The sequence below is a fragment of the Bos javanicus genome, chromosome 22 (genome assembly GCF_032452875.1).
Source record: "Bos javanicus breed banteng chromosome 22, ARS-OSU_banteng_1.0, whole genome shotgun sequence".
NCBI lineage: Eukaryota > Metazoa > Chordata > Mammalia > Artiodactyla > Bovidae > Bos > Bos javanicus.
The window spans coordinates 52,508,796-52,524,325 of record NC_083889.1 but is presented as its reverse complement, the minus strand read 5'-3'; the positions used below and the strand labels follow the sequence as shown (position 1 = coordinate 52,524,325).

The window sequence follows — 15,530 nt, the reverse complement described above, 5'->3', positions numbered from 1 at the left end:
GAAGCCGGAAACAAATACTTAGAATAGTTAAATCCACAGAAATGGCAGATTTAGAGGTTGCCAAAGGTTGGGAAGAGGGAGCAACAAGGAGATTCTGCTGACTGGGTTAAGGGGTTTCCTTTAGGGGTGATAGAAATTTCTGTAACTAGACAAAGGTGATAGCTGCCCAACATCTGCTGATGCTCAATTGGTCAGTTGTATCAGACTCTTTGCAAGCCTTTGGACTCTGTCCATGCCTGAAAAATCTCATGGATGGAGGAGCCTGGTGGGCTACAGTCCAGAGGGTCACAAAAAAAATCAAACATGACCGAGCAACTAAACACACAACAACATTAGTTCAACCTGGACAGCACTGCCTTCCATTTCTACAACCTAAAACTGGAGGGTTTGGTAGGGATTTGCTTGGTTTTTTGGTGGAGTCTGTCATATTTTAACACTAACTAGTAGTTTTGTTCCAAACACCTACTTACACTGTGTACATCTGACAGTATGTCCTTGTTAAGTGGGAATACTCTAAAAGTGAACATCTAAATAGCTTGGAATCAGAAGTTTATAAAACTGGTATTACCATCAGCATATGGAAGTTACATGAGTGAAGGTGTCAGAAACATGGCAACATTAAGTCCTAGTATATTTTACCAAAGCAGGGTTCTTTGTGAGTAGCTGAGGAAAGCTCAAGAGCTTTAGGAAATTTTAACCTGCTATGTGAACCAGTCACGGACTTTCTCCTCTCCCATTTCCTTCTTCACAAAAGAAACGGATTTCTGAGCCAACGAATAGTCTCTGTTGCATATAGTAAGAATTTATATTTAAGTTGAAGCTATGTTAGTGCAGACTCTGCCAAAAGACAATAGTATCCATTACTACCCCATAACAGAAGTTTATGTCCAAACTGGAGTTTCTTTAAAAAATAAATACATTAAAAAAAAAAAAAGATTCTCCAAAAGAGAACCCTGGCTAGCTTCAGTAGAATAAAATCTGCATCTAGATCAGAGTTAGTGACTTTAGAAACGCAGTGGACCGCCTTGGGAAATACTGAGTGTGATGTCTAATAATAGACAAGAGAAGCTTGTCTATTATTTATTTAAAATATTATAATGGATCCACTGAGTTTGGATATGGAATATATTTAGATGATTCTGTGAGATATGTTTCAAAGAAACAATTTAAAAATGGTTATGAACCAAGATATTGTGATAATACTTTGTAGAAAAGAGAAATATGACGTTTCTACTATTTACTTTTTTTTAAATGAAACATGTTTTTCTGATTGGTTCTCAAAAAGATAAAAGTGATATGAATATCAATTCCGACCTTTCAAAAGATACATGAGGATTCCTGTCAGAAAACTAAAGTACCTGGTTGCTTTGAATTCTCACAATAAAAAGATTAAAACCCCTCACCCCATTCCAATTCCCATTCAAGTGTGGCCATACGCTTAGGATTCTGAAAGAATAGCTGTGCTTTAGTCACCAGAAGCCAGCAACTGTTTTATTTTCTTCCTTTATTCCTTTGATGTATTTTAAAAAATTCTTCCATCATAAACACATGTAATCTATATATACTTAACTTTAAAGAAAAAGACAATCAACTTTCATAAGAATACTTAAATATACTATGTATAAAAAATGAGTGGCTAAAGGAAATACTGAATATGGTAGAAAATAAACTGTTTTATTACATTACATATAAAAGTAACATGAGTTAGAAGGCAACATGTATTCATTCAAAAATGTTTACTGTTTATCAAGTATGCTTTAATTCTCTATTCTAATATCCTTAGACACTCTTCACCACTCTTATCCCAACTTATATAGATTCACTGTTATAGATTCTGTCCTAACTCCTCTTTACAGGATTTCATGGGGATTTTGGGGGTCTACACAAATACTTGGTAATTACTTGGAATTAAAGGTAATGTGACTATCAGACAAAGAAGGACTTGCCTATTCCAAACATCACAAGGGACAAACTGCTCTCTCAAATATATAGAGAAGAGATTTCTATTTAATTTCCTAAAGTGAATTAAAAAAAAAAAAACAAAACTAGCTACCAAGCGTCATTCTGCACAATAATCATTATTAAACTTTAGTGTAATAGGCAAATTATTTTCCTAAAAGGTATCTAATCAACTTCAACAATACAAATGAAATGAAAGATGATCAAAACCTAACTTACGAAGGAAGGTCTTTAGCAGCTCTCAAGCCCCAGCCTTTCTTTTCCGTGAGGATGACTTCCACATCTGCATGCTGTTTTCTCTGAAACCGTCTATTGGAACAATAATCCCCATTTGGACACCGAGAAGAACTGAAAAGACAGCGCGAGAAAATTAATTCTCCAAAGCAGCAAAAGAACTAAAAACGTGTTCACTAGAATTATGTAAATATATCTGTATCTTTATGGCATAATCAGCATATGTGTGGTAAACCTCCAAGTGACCCTTCCTCAATAATTCTTCCCATCATGAAGGGACTCCTTAGAACTGAGTGCCTACACTGTTAGTTAAACACATGGTACCCGAAATACAGTTTCTCAACTAGTCACTACCCCTCCCTCAGTGTTAAGACACATTTCCAGACTGCATGGAAGCCTGCGGCACTCTGACAACTATGCAGAGCTAACTTATTCTCAATCGGTGCGCCTTCTCTTATATTCCACTCATCACTGATTTCATCTTTTGAATGTACCTAACTACTTGAGCTACATGTAAGCAAAACCAAAGTCATTGTTAAACATATCCTTGTTCAGAGTAAGCACAACATGAAGAAGCAAGGTTCCTCCATAATGGATTCTGGAATAAAATAAAAAATTTACTGAATTCTTAATAGTCCAAAGCTGACGGGCTCCTCTGCCCATGGAATTTTCCAGGCAGGAATACTAAAGTGAGTTGCCATTTGCTACTTCCAAGGATTTTCCCGACCCAGGGATGCAACCTGCATCTCTTGCATCTCCAGCACTGGCAGGTGGATTCTTTACCACTAGCTCCACTTGGGAAGCCCCCTTATACTATAAAGCACCTTAATAATCTTTTGATGGTTAAAAATGATACAATTTTCATTCTGATTGTTTTTTAAAAATCACATTTTTTAATGTAAAGATATTTACTATTTACATGAAAAATACTGAACCAAATGTCTATCAATAGAAGATTAATAATTACACGTTAACTATGAATAGAATACACAATATAGTCAAGGGAAAGATTTGGGTAGGTCAAAATATGTAGCTCTGACTAGGTCTCCAAAACATATTAAAAGCGCGTGTGGCAAGTGAGGGGGAACAAAGTTTCATAAACTACATACAGTAAGAATTTCATTTTTACACACACAAAAAAGGAAATGTCTACCTCTGCTGCTACAGGCATAAAAATTATCTGGAAAGACTACAAACAGAGGGATTGAGGCTTACAACAAGACATTTTACTTTAAGCACTTTTGAAATGTTAGGATTTTACTTCATTTTATAGTAAAAATTTAAAAATACCAACACTGACTTCTCAGGACATGAACCTTACAAGAGATAAAAGGAGACTCGGTAAAAATTAATATTGCTATGTCAGCATTAGGGCTACCTTACAGAGCACTTTCAGTGTGTATCATAATCTAATGCACAATGTGAGGGAAATCTGTCTCCTTATAAACTGGAGACTGGAGTTTTCATCTCTAGTTTCACATGGGAGATTTCATGGCTCATAAATACTCAACAGTAGGTAGGAGGAGAAAAGTCAAAATTTTACTCTTAATAATTCTTCTCAATATTTAGAGACATTTAATAGAATAACTGAGCAAAAGCAGAGCATTCTGATTTACTTACCATTCAATCATGAGAAGACGATTCAGACAATCTTCCCCACATGCTATTTCACCTTGAGCTCTTTCATCTTTAGAAAGAGGTGTACACTCACATTGCATTCGCTTAATATCCCGATGGGATTTATTCTTCTTTCTATTAGGTAAAATTTTATTAAAATTGGTTAAATAAATGTCCTAGCAATGATACAATATACACAGTCAAAAAATGCCAAATTTCATTTGTTTTCCCTTTAATGATTCTGGTTAAGTCAATCATTTAAAAAGAAAAAATGTTGAACCACTAAGCATTTATGAGACTGAAAACACAAAGAACTGTGTTACAAAACAGATGAGAGGCAACCTCAGTCTTGGCAAATGGGAAGATGGGATAAGCTCAAGTCTATCGTCTTCTTTCCTGCTGCTGCTGCTAAGTCGCTTCAGTCGTGTCTGACTCTATGCGACCCCACAGACAGCAGCCCACTAGGCTCCTCTGTCCCTGGGATTCTCCAGGCAAGAATATTGGAGTGGGTTACCATTTCCTTCTCCAATGCATGAAAGTGAAGTCACTCAGTCATGTCTGACTCAGTGACCCCATGGACTGCAAGCCTACCAGGCTCCTCCGTCCATGGGATTTTCCAGGCAAGAGTACTGGAGTGGGGCGCCATTGCCTTCTCCATCTTCTTTCCTAGTCCTTGTCACCCAAGCCTTAAATTCTGAGCAGTTTCAAGTTAGTACTCATATTTGGCTCCAGAGGAAAATTGGAAAACTCATGAGTATCAGGTAATAACACAGCTGATTAATTAAAGTTAAGTTTAAGAATCAGTCCTTATGGACTTCTTTGTGGTCCAGTGGTTAAGACTTCATGCTTCCACTGCAAGGGGGTACAGGTTCGATCCCTGGTAGGGAAACTAAGATCCTGTATGCTGCCATGTGGTCAAAAAAAAAACCCAATCAGTCCTCATGGTTATACAAATAATAGTTGAGATACTAGGCTGAGAAAGATAAGGGGCTGCTAAAAAACAAAACAAACTAAAAAAAACAAAAATAGGAGTTTTAAATCAAGAATCTACCTCAATCAAACCCTTTAGAGACTCCTTCAGCAACATCATTTTTGTGCAAATCCTGTTTAAAAAAAATTCAAGGACAGATGAATAAGTTCCCCTTCTTAAGATCAGGGAACTATGACTTACTCTTCAACTAACAGACAAGTGAAGCACAGCTGCTGCTCTAGGAGACTGTCTTAATCTCCTAACTAATCTGCTTTCACCTTCAACATTAGTTCTTCTACAGTCCCAGTTTTAGAAAGTACCTAACCAGGGTCATGAGAGTTTTCACCAAGTTGCAATAATAAGAATGATTCATCTGGATCAATTTAAGACATAATTCATTAATACACATAAGAATATGCTTTGCCTGAAGAAAGATGACTAAAGATAAACAAAATACCTTCTTGCAAGTACTTAAAAGCTGTATATAAAAGCAGTAGTTTTATTTTGCATTGCTCCAGAAGGCCAGATGAGGACTAACGAGCCCAGATTTCTTTCAGGTAAACCTATTTTCACTAGACATAAGAATGCTCATACTTGACAGTAACTTGTTTTCTCAGTGGGTTCTACAAATGCCCAGCATATGTCAAGCACTTTAAAATGTTGCATATGTGCTAAGTTGCTTCAGTTCTGTCCAACTCTTTGCAACCCTATGGACTGTGGCCTGCCAGACTCCTCTGTCCAAGGGATTCTCCAGGCAAGAATACTGGAGTGGGTTGCCATGCCCCTCTCCAAGATTTAAAATGTTGTATATATATATATAAATGCCTCCCCCTCTAGAAGGCCCTCAAATGCCTCTCACCAACCAAATTTATTGTGTATAGTATTATATGTATCTGAAACTCACTGCTAAATAAAATCCAGAGAGTTGGGTTAATTTTATTTCTATTCCTGTACAAAGATCATGTAAGTTGCATGACTCTACTCACAAAATACCTAAGGAGTACTACTTAAAATAGTCAATATTTTGAAGTTAAACCTAATTTACAACTAGATACAAATGAATGTTACTATAAGAGGCTCTTTTTATCCTTCAAAAATAAAGTTTTGTTTTGTTTTTTTTTAATAGGAAAAACTTCTGATGGGTCTAACGTTAAGATGAAGTCTTTTACCTTTTCCACAGTGGAAAATGTCTTCATTTTAAAAAATTCTGAATGCTTAAAGGGATGATGGCTAAGTTGATTCTCAACTAGAGGAGAAATTTCCAAAAGGAGGTAGGTGATTAGGAGACTATAAACTTTTTAAACACATATTCAACATATATTTACATTGAGAAAATTAAGACTGTCAGAAAGAGGTGAAAGAAAGTTGACCAAAAAGCTCTGCTCTAGAGGATTATGTTTTCATTAGCCTATTCTCATTATACCTTATTTCATGTGAGGGATTTTACCATTTATTTCCTAAAAACTCATCTTATTGCCAAGTTTAATCTATTATCATCAGATTTTAAAACATGACAAAAGAACACTGTGTTTCAATCTAGTTCTAGTTTGTAAAGTACCTAAAGATATTTTTCAAAAATCTTCACAATGAAGAAAAAAAAAATCCAGCATAACTTTTTTCTTCTCTGGAGCTTTGTTCCACTTTCTATTCCAGGTTCACATGTAAAAAGAAATTTAAGAAAAACTGGGCTGCTCTATATACTTTGGTTTTAATGTACTTCTAGAACCAAAGAGGTAAAAGGAGGAAAAAAAAAAAAAAAGCAGATATCCCCTCCCTGAGAGGAAAAAAAAATTGAGGGAGGGACTCTAACACCACCAAATCTAAATAGGCAAATATACTTTTTAGATTTTTTAATTTACATTTTATCACACAACATATTTCACAAAACTGAGCTCATATATTAACTTCTGAAAGCTAAGTTTTTTCCTACAAAAAGAGGTTAAAACTTCTCAGACAAGTATTAATTTGGCTTACCTTTCTGTTAAATAAACATTTTCTTCAATCAGATCAAAGTAACAAGGCATCTTCCCTTGCTTGGCATATTCCTTCCACCGCTGGGGGTCCCTGAAGTCCTCCATGACACAGGAAGGCCCAACCAGCGCTGAGCCGAGAGGCACTGCTGTCTCTCCCTGCTCTATCTCCATTCGAACTTTCTTTCTGTCCTGAAGCTCACCATCACTTTCAGAATCACTCTCCAATTCCTGTCTTCTTTTTTTAAGAGGCCCTCGATCTTTCATATCATTTCTGTCTAAGTTTTTCAGAAGATCTTTCTTCTCATTCACAGCCAAAGAGTCCTTAATGGAATTGCTGCTTATCTCAGGTGCTTGCACTGAACCCTTGTCCTTCTGAAGGGACAGAAAAAATTTACTGGACTGACTTGAAAAGTGAGATCCTCCACGTTGATCCCAATTCTCCTCCTCTTCTCGGTCATCTGTTAAGGAATCTGGTACCTGCCCTTGAATTCGATCATACACAACCCCAGCTCCTGGCGGTCTACTTGCTGATCTTGGATCCCAGTAGCCGTTGCCTTGCCAGTAATTGCGTGCCCCGCTATACTGTTCTGCACTTTGCTGATACTTGTGTCCACCACAGGCTCCATAGCTGCTGTCAGGTTGCTGATACGTGGTGGTAGGCTTTTCTTGTTGAGAGAAGTCCCACCCTAGGTTTCTGAGCTCCTCTGATGAACGGAAGCCATCCACTCGGGAGATCTCACAAGAAGAAAAACTTGAGTCTGTTTTTCCCAGTCGACTATCTGGCCTGTTAGGAAAAGTAGTCTGTTGCCGAGACTTATTTGAGACATCTTCAAAATCATCAGAAGAATAAACTGGTAGCTCTTCCTGCTGCTGAGAAACTATTTTAGCTTTCACTGTTTCCTCAGAATTTGAATGACCTAGAGGGTCGGATTTTATGTCTGGATGACTTGTACTATCAACCCCATCACTCTGCGGATGAGCAATTTCAGGCAGGTGATTATCTATCTGTTTTCGGCTGGGCTGTATAAAAGAAATTTCGGAATTTTTCTCTGCTGCTTTATGAAAGAAGAACTTCTCAGTTTGAGGACAGGCTTTACTTGTTATACTCTCAAATTTTTCCTCATATGAATGTCTCCTTGGCTCCAATCTCTCATCTTCCCAGTGATCAGAATAGTGTCTGTAACTCTGACTGCTCCGAGAAGAACAAGGACTAGTTTCTTCCATGGTCAAAGTAGAATTCTTTGGCACAACCACAACAGACTGAAGACGGTTTCTTGGAATACTGCTATCATCAGAATCTGTATCCTCTGAATCACTTTCATCACTTGAACTTTCGGAAGAACCAGAATAATCTTCATGGACAGTAGATACAATCTCTGAGGCATGACCACTACTGTCACATTTTAAGGTATATGTTATACCATCACTGTCCTCCATAGTTAAATTCAAATCACAAGAAGAAAATACAACTTCTGAGTCATCAGAAGTATGTGCATGTCCTCTTCCACCTTCTTCATCTAAAGAGATCTCTGGTCTTCCTCTTCTATCAGGCAATAAAGAATTCCCTTCTTCGTGAGCCTCCTGCACACATTTCTCAGACAGTCCATTATTATGCCTGTTATCCCATGAAGCAAATCCCCTTCCTGAATCAGGAAGGTCACTACCTACTTCTATTACTGTTTCTTTCTCTGCATGCTTTAAAAACTCTGAGTTTTTACTCTTCGGCACAGCATCCAAAACTGGAGATATATTCTCTCCACACTGCAAGAGAGTTAAACTGTTCACTTTTATTCCTGGGGGAAGACTCTGAAGAGATGAAGCAATACATGAGCTCCCTGGAGTATGATATAAGTCATCAAAATGATTAACAGAAGCTGAACTAGTACTACCAACACTCTGCTTATATTCTCCACATGCAAATTTTGAGTGCTGATCAATTAGATTTCCATTATCACATATAACTGTTTTTGATTTCAAATGCACATTCATAAAGCTATTTGAAGACATCTTCGTGACTAAAGGCTCAATATTTTCAGCTCCGGAATGACATGAAGAAGGGTGGTTGTCATTTGAAGTACAGTATATATCTGAATCTTTGGTTTTACAGCAAGAAACTCTCACCTCAACTGGTTCTTTAACAACTGTTTTGGAATAATCCATAGTCATAACTGGCAAAGATATGAGTTGATCTTGGTGTGGTGACACTAGAGGTTCTGTTTCTCTAAATGGGCTTTCTGACTTACTATGCTTCATGCAAGTATCATCCAAGTCTTTTTCTTTACATCTATTAATATTCTGAAATCCATTTGATGAAAGCATGCATGTTTTGACCAAGGGGGATACCTCTGATCCAGTCACACTATCATCAGAAGACATCAAAACAGTGTCATGTTTAGAAGTGCAAAATGCTGCCAAATCAGATTCTGCCCCTGGAGACCCATTTATATTTAATTCTGTGGGACAATAACTTCTTAATTGATCATTCTTCACTTTACATAAAGAGTCTACTTCCTTAATACTATCATGGCTATCATGTCCTATAAATTCAGACTTAAAAACAGGTGATCCATCTAGCTTTTTAAAAGTAGGTGAATCATTTAATCGATTTGATGGAGACGGAGACCGAGTCTTCTCTCTCTCAGGAATTTTACTAATCACTCTTAATTCACTACCTTTTGAACAAGGAGTCTGTAAACTAAAAGAATGAGACTGTTTGGTTTCCTCATTCAATTCTGTACAACAGAAAGAATTTTTAAATTTATCAGACTTGGATACAGGTTTTGAAGGGGCAGATTTGTAACGGGAAGCATTGTTATCATGCTTGGAATATGATGACCCCCGTCGGAATCCGAGTTCATTGGGGGGAGAACAGCATCTTTTCATTGCTTCATTTTCTGAAGTCCTTTTGGATTCTCTTTCTAATTTGGAAGAATACTTTCCTCTTTTCTCAATCTCTAAGTAAGAGGACTCAGTTTTACAGTCTCGGTCAGACTTAGAATAGGATGATGATGTCCTTAGGTTTCTGTAAGAGGAAGAATGAGATGAGGTGCGCCTTGAGTATGTCTTCTTATACTCATCTTCTGAGTCAGAACTCTCTCTCGCCCTGCTATCTGTATATGCCCGAGAATAGCGAGTCCTTTCTCGATAGGGGGAACTCCTATGGTAGCGACGATCAGAGTCATAATAATGGGATCGTTCTGACCGAGAATAAGATAAACTAGTTCTAGAGCCTCTGTCAGATCTAGACCGAGATCTGCTCCTCCTTCGTTCTCTCTCTCTACAGCGAGAAGATATATACCGAGTATCTCTTTCAAGTTTTGAGTAGCTAAAATATTTATCATCTCTCTCTGTTTTAGATCGTGAAGATTTCCCTAAATCCTCACTTTTTAAAGTTGCTAAGCTCTTTTTTGAATCTCTTTCTCTGTCAATGTTTGCTGAAAATTTTAAATCATGCGATCTTTGACTTGAGGAAGTCCGTACAGAATCTTCATCAGATTCTGAACCAAGAAAGGTGCCTTCAGATTGTGAGGATTTCTTCTTAGAACCTGTTTTTTTAGAGCCCAGACTACTCTTAGAACTATCTGGAGTTTCTTCTTCCTTCCCAATATGGGAATCTTCTTTTTGTGAAGGAATATCTGCTTGCTCATTCAAACTGTGAGTTATGTGTTCTTCTGAACTATTAGATACAGGGTCCTGTTTAGTGTCCACTTCTGATGATTCTGGTACAATTGTTACTGGTGGCTCCTTCAAGGCTCTAGCAGCTACATCTACGGGTGCTGTCATCAGAACTGTAACTGGTGTGTGTGGCAAGGCCACTGGCTCTGTTACTGGTGCTGGTGATGAGGGTGTTGTGGCTTGGGGAGGTGGAGGTGGTGGAGGTGGAGATGAGGGTGGCGAGTCTACAGTTGTTGATTCTGCTCTGACTGCTGGTAATGGTGCCATGGGAGGAGATGGAGATGCCACTGCTGTGGTGGCAGTCAGCAGTGGCCTGGATGTTACATGAAGCAGATGTTTCTTAAAATGGATTTTGCCCAATTCTACCCTTGATTTCGGTGGCGAAGATTCTTCTGTAGTAGATAATGTATCTCCAATGTCCGTCTTAACTTTAGGGGTCGAGTCTACTTGAAGAGGTACAACTGGGGAATTTGGAGTATCATTTTGCTTTTCATTGCCAAGTGCAGTCAGAAACCTGTTCTGCAAAGTTTTCTTTGTAAGGCTGAAGCTGAATGACACCTTCTGTCGTCCCTGTTCCTCCAAATTAACTTTTGTCTTGGTGCCTTTGGGCAAAAACCGACTAGAAGCAACACCTTTGAACATTGGTCCTTTGATGAAACCTGTTTTCGGCACATTTTCAATCTTTGCCTAGGAATGAACAAAAAGAGCAGTTACTACTACAATAAAGTTACTTTTAAATGGCTAGCATCGCAGTTTACAATGTCAGAGAAACGAAAAGTCCTTTTTAATGACAAAAACAGCATGAATTTCATTAAGCTATAAAAGTATTAAAAAAAATCCTCTTTATTATGGAAAATTTTAAACATACCCATAGGTAAAATAGTTTAATAAACCTCTAAGTACCCATCCCCAGTTTCAACTAATCCAAAAATTATCCATATTTTTCTACTCTTATTGTCTCTTAAAGGATTTTACAGTTTTAGAACTATTTTCCAAGCAGAATTTTAAAAATAATCTGATGTGTATTTCAACATACACTATAAGAGGACATGTGGATAGACAGCAATAGCTAACATCTCCAACATGAAAATACTTTGTTCTTGTCCCTATCCTGTAAGAAACATCGTAAGTCATTACAACTAGTGGTCTTCTGGCATCACACAGAATCATCACTTGAAGGGACTACCTGAGGGGACTTCCCTGGTGGTCCAGTGGCTAGGGCTCCACACTCTTAGTGCAGGTGGCCCGGGTTCCATCCCTGATCAGGAAACCAGATCCCACATGCCACAAGTAAGAGCTCACATGCTTCCACTAAATATCCTATGTGCTGCAGCTAAGACCCAGTGCAGCCAAAGAAACAAACAGATTAAAAAAAAAAAAAAGAGTCGCTTGGGTACTTGGTAGAAATATAGATCTGTATCCAAACTTCAGCAAATATCCATTCAATAGCTCTAAAGTGAACAAGAAGCTTGTTTTGTTTTCTGAAAACAAGCATCTCAGGCAATTCTGAGGGACTTCCTAGATGTGGGGAACCGCTGGTACAGAGCAGTTTCCAACCTCATTCATTTTACAGATGAGGTAACCAAACCAAATGAGAACCAGGCCTTTCTGCCTTCCTGGAAATTACTGTCCTGGCACATTACCACTACATCTGCTGGACCCCATACATACCCAGGCCAAGCGGACTTATCGTATTACCCTACTATAAGCAACAACTACAAAGTATATATTTAAGAAGGCTCTATCCTTTATTATTTGCCAAACCACCAAAGGAACTGGTGGGCTTCAGAAGCTAAAGGCTTAACCTCGGTTGTAGACAGAACATCAGAAAAGTCTACAGCAACAAACTCAAGTCTAAATTAAAGATAGTACACTTGCCATCTACATTTTTCTAATTGATGTTCTTTAATCAACTCTGGCTATTTAAGAGAACAGTTTTCTACTTCAACGTGGTAAAAATCTGAAATCAGTTTTCAAAAATTATACAGTAACCATTCAGTTGGGAAAGTAAACATTTTTACATGCATTATCACAGAGCAGTGGTCTTCAAATATTTCTTAAGAAAGAGAATTCACTGTTCAAATTAAATCTTGCACGGAAGCTCAGTGCATAAAAACAGTAAAAAAATAAACTGTCTTAAGTTGCTAGCTTCCTTTACCTTGACAAAAGGTCTTGAAGCTTGAAAGTTTAAAAACCATTTTCATGAAATATACAACATCCCCACTGGAATGAATTATTTCAGATTCAAAAACAAAATTAAGCAAAAACTATTACTTCATTTCATATTCAAAATGATAGCTAAATTTTGAATGTTTTCAATCTCATAATCACTGAATACCTAATTAAATTACACTTACCTCATTTTCTTCTTCTCTATTGTCATCCAGCCAAGAAAGCATGCAAAAGAATAAAAAAGAAATCATAAATACTTAAAATGGAATGAAATGTAAGTTTTTTATTAAAGCTTAGGATACATACAACCTCCAGGTATATTCTAAATGGGTTATCTGTCCCTTCATAGCCTTAGTTACATTTAGTATAGCAAATATTCAATGAAGATAGTGTTATGCACTGTGCTAGGTGATGGAGAGAAAAGGTGATTAAAGCAGAGTCCTTCCCCTCAAGCAGCTCTTATGGTTCTCTGTAAACATAAAATATAATTGTTCTAAAAGTAATTCCAACATAATGGAGCAAATAAATACAAGGATAGAAGTATGCACAAGTATAACAGTAAAGAGGAAGATAAGCAACTTAGTTCAGTGGAAGGATAGGAATGCAAAGAATTGTTTTTAAAAGATCTTTTTAAAGACAGTAATGAAATTGTTAGGCCATAATTAATAGCAGGAATCAGCCACAAATGTTTTTAATAGAACACTTGCTTTGGTAAATAATATAATGTCAAGAGCAAAAAATAGGAAAGTTTGAAGGAAAGTTGATAGAATAGGGGTAAGAAGTCACAGGTAGTACTGAGTCTCCTGTGCCCTCGCCATAAAACATAAAAACATAATGCAAAAACATGCATTTAACTCTCCAACATGAGATCATGCTAGAATGCCTTGTTTCTTCTTTGGAAAATCTACTACAGAAGAAAAACCAGAGGAATATGCACCCCAATTTTCTGTCAAAAATGTACAGTATGCAGATCTGCAGCTTACTGAAGAACTGTATTTAAAGAATTTTGACTATCCATGTCCACACAAAGACAAATCTCTGTTAGGTCACAGGACACATGTGGAAAAAGATTTAATTAACAGTTTTTGTCAGAGCAAGCTCAAAGAACCAAAGAATGACATGATTATTCAAATCGACCAATCAACCAACTTCTCAGGAAACACAGGAAGTTTCCAAAGGGAGGACGCGTATAATGAGAGAGATTTGGCCATATCAACAAGATTCATAAATATAAACAAGTCAGATAGTAAGGAAATGTATTTCAGATACCATGTTACACAGGAAATGGTTATACTTAAAAGGATATAATTTTATTTACTCTGGAAAAAGACAAGTTACAGGACCATAGCAATGCATCTCAAAGTATAAGGAAACTTAGAAGATAAAATAGGCTTATTTTTGCACAATTCCAAAAGTTGGACCTGTGACCAACAAAAGTACAGAATGACAGATTTTACCTCATTTTAAGTTAGAACATATTAGTTTTCTTTATTTGAAAAATACATGTACACAGGGAAAAACATAAAATTTACAAAAAGATATACAACTAAAATTAGATGTACCTAGAGGCGACTATTGTTATCTTCTGCATATCCTTTCAAAAAGTGTGTGCTTATATGGGCACACACATTGCTTTTAAAAGAGAAAAGACATACACAAATGGAAATTATACCTCTCTACCTTTTCTGGGCTGAAAGCCCTGGATATAATTACACATCAACGTACTTAAGATATAGCTTCAGTTGTAGTTCTACCAGCCTAACAGATATCTATACGTCATTGGCATTTTTTTCTTTTTTCTGGGAAGTGCTTTTTTCAGCTCCTTTGCCACTGATTAGGTACTGAGTTGTTAGTCTTTCTTACTGCTTTATGAAAACAAAATATGAGGTAGCTGCAACTGGAATGTGCCTCTGTACTGGGTACTTTAATTTCCTTGTCATCAGAAACATTTAAGAAAAATCTGGATAAGAACTTACCTAAGATCAGACACAATTCTTAATCTAGATATAAGGTTATAAAAGTGAGGCCCTAGAAGGTCTCAATCCAGGATTTCAGTTTATTGAATTTCCTGAACCATACATCAGATACAGCATTTTATCTTGATTTTAATAAGTAAAGGCTTTAAAGAGTCACTCCTTCCTAATCTTTAATGCTTTCTTACTAAAACTCAAATATTCCTCAAATACTTAAAGCTGGTATTTCTCATATCTGAGTGAGAAATATCTCATATTTTTCTTTGCTATTACATGTGAATCTGTATTACTTTTGCATTCAGTGCAGTAGATTTTTTTTTTTTTTTTGCTTTTCTTTTTTTAAACACCGAAAACATTTTGTATCCAGGGATAGCCAATTAACAATGTGTGGCAGTTTCAAGTGAACAGTGAAGGGACTCAGCCAAACATACACCCATATCCACTCTCTCCTAAAGCCCCCTCCCATCCAGGCTGGCACATGACACTCTGCAGAGTTCCCTGTGCTATATATATTTGGGGGATCCAGATGAATGGTATATAAGAAATCCCTATTCCTTTTGAAATCATTCTATAAGCCTGAAATTACTTCAAAAATTTAATTATTTTTAAACATAAGATAATAAAATGTGAAAAAATATTAAATATCCTCACAGAATCCTTCATCCTTTAAGAATTTTTTTTTTTTTAAGAGACTAATGGACTCTTGGGGATCCTAGAGCCTCAGCTAGAAAAACACTACCTGAAATCTTTCTAAATTTGTATTCAGGTAGGCATTGAACTCGACTCTATAATAAATAGAGTATAAAATTCAGTTCAGTCCAGTCGCTCAGTCGTGTCCAACTCTTTGCGACCCCATGAATCGCAGCACGCCAGGCCTCCCTGTCCATCACAAACTCCCGGAGTTCACTCACACTCACGTCCATCGACTCAGTGATGCCATCCAGCCATCTCATCCTC

At 37.0% G+C, this 15,530-nt stretch overlaps 1 protein-coding gene across 3 annotated transcripts in view; it reads right to left on the bottom strand.

Annotated features, from left to right (window-relative positions):
* Positions 1-15,530, bottom strand: part of SETD2 (SET domain containing 2, histone lysine methyltransferase) — an 82,999-nt gene that overhangs the window by 46,909 nt on the left and 20,560 nt on the right. For all 3 annotated transcript variants that reach the window (XR_009732550.1, XR_009732551.1, XM_061396975.1), the window contains exons 2-5: positions 12,786-12,801; positions 6,755-11,115; positions 3,814-3,945; positions 2,179-2,307 (exon numbers count right to left, since the gene is read on the bottom strand). Coding sequence is in view for 1 of the 3 variants with exons in the window: in XM_061396975.1 (XP_061252959.1) it covers positions 2,179-2,307; positions 3,814-3,945; positions 6,755-11,115; positions 12,786-12,801 (4,638 nt within the window). In the remaining 2 variants the exon portion in view is untranslated. The remainder of the gene's footprint in view (positions 1-2,178; positions 2,308-3,813; positions 3,946-6,754; positions 11,116-12,785; positions 12,802-15,530) is intronic.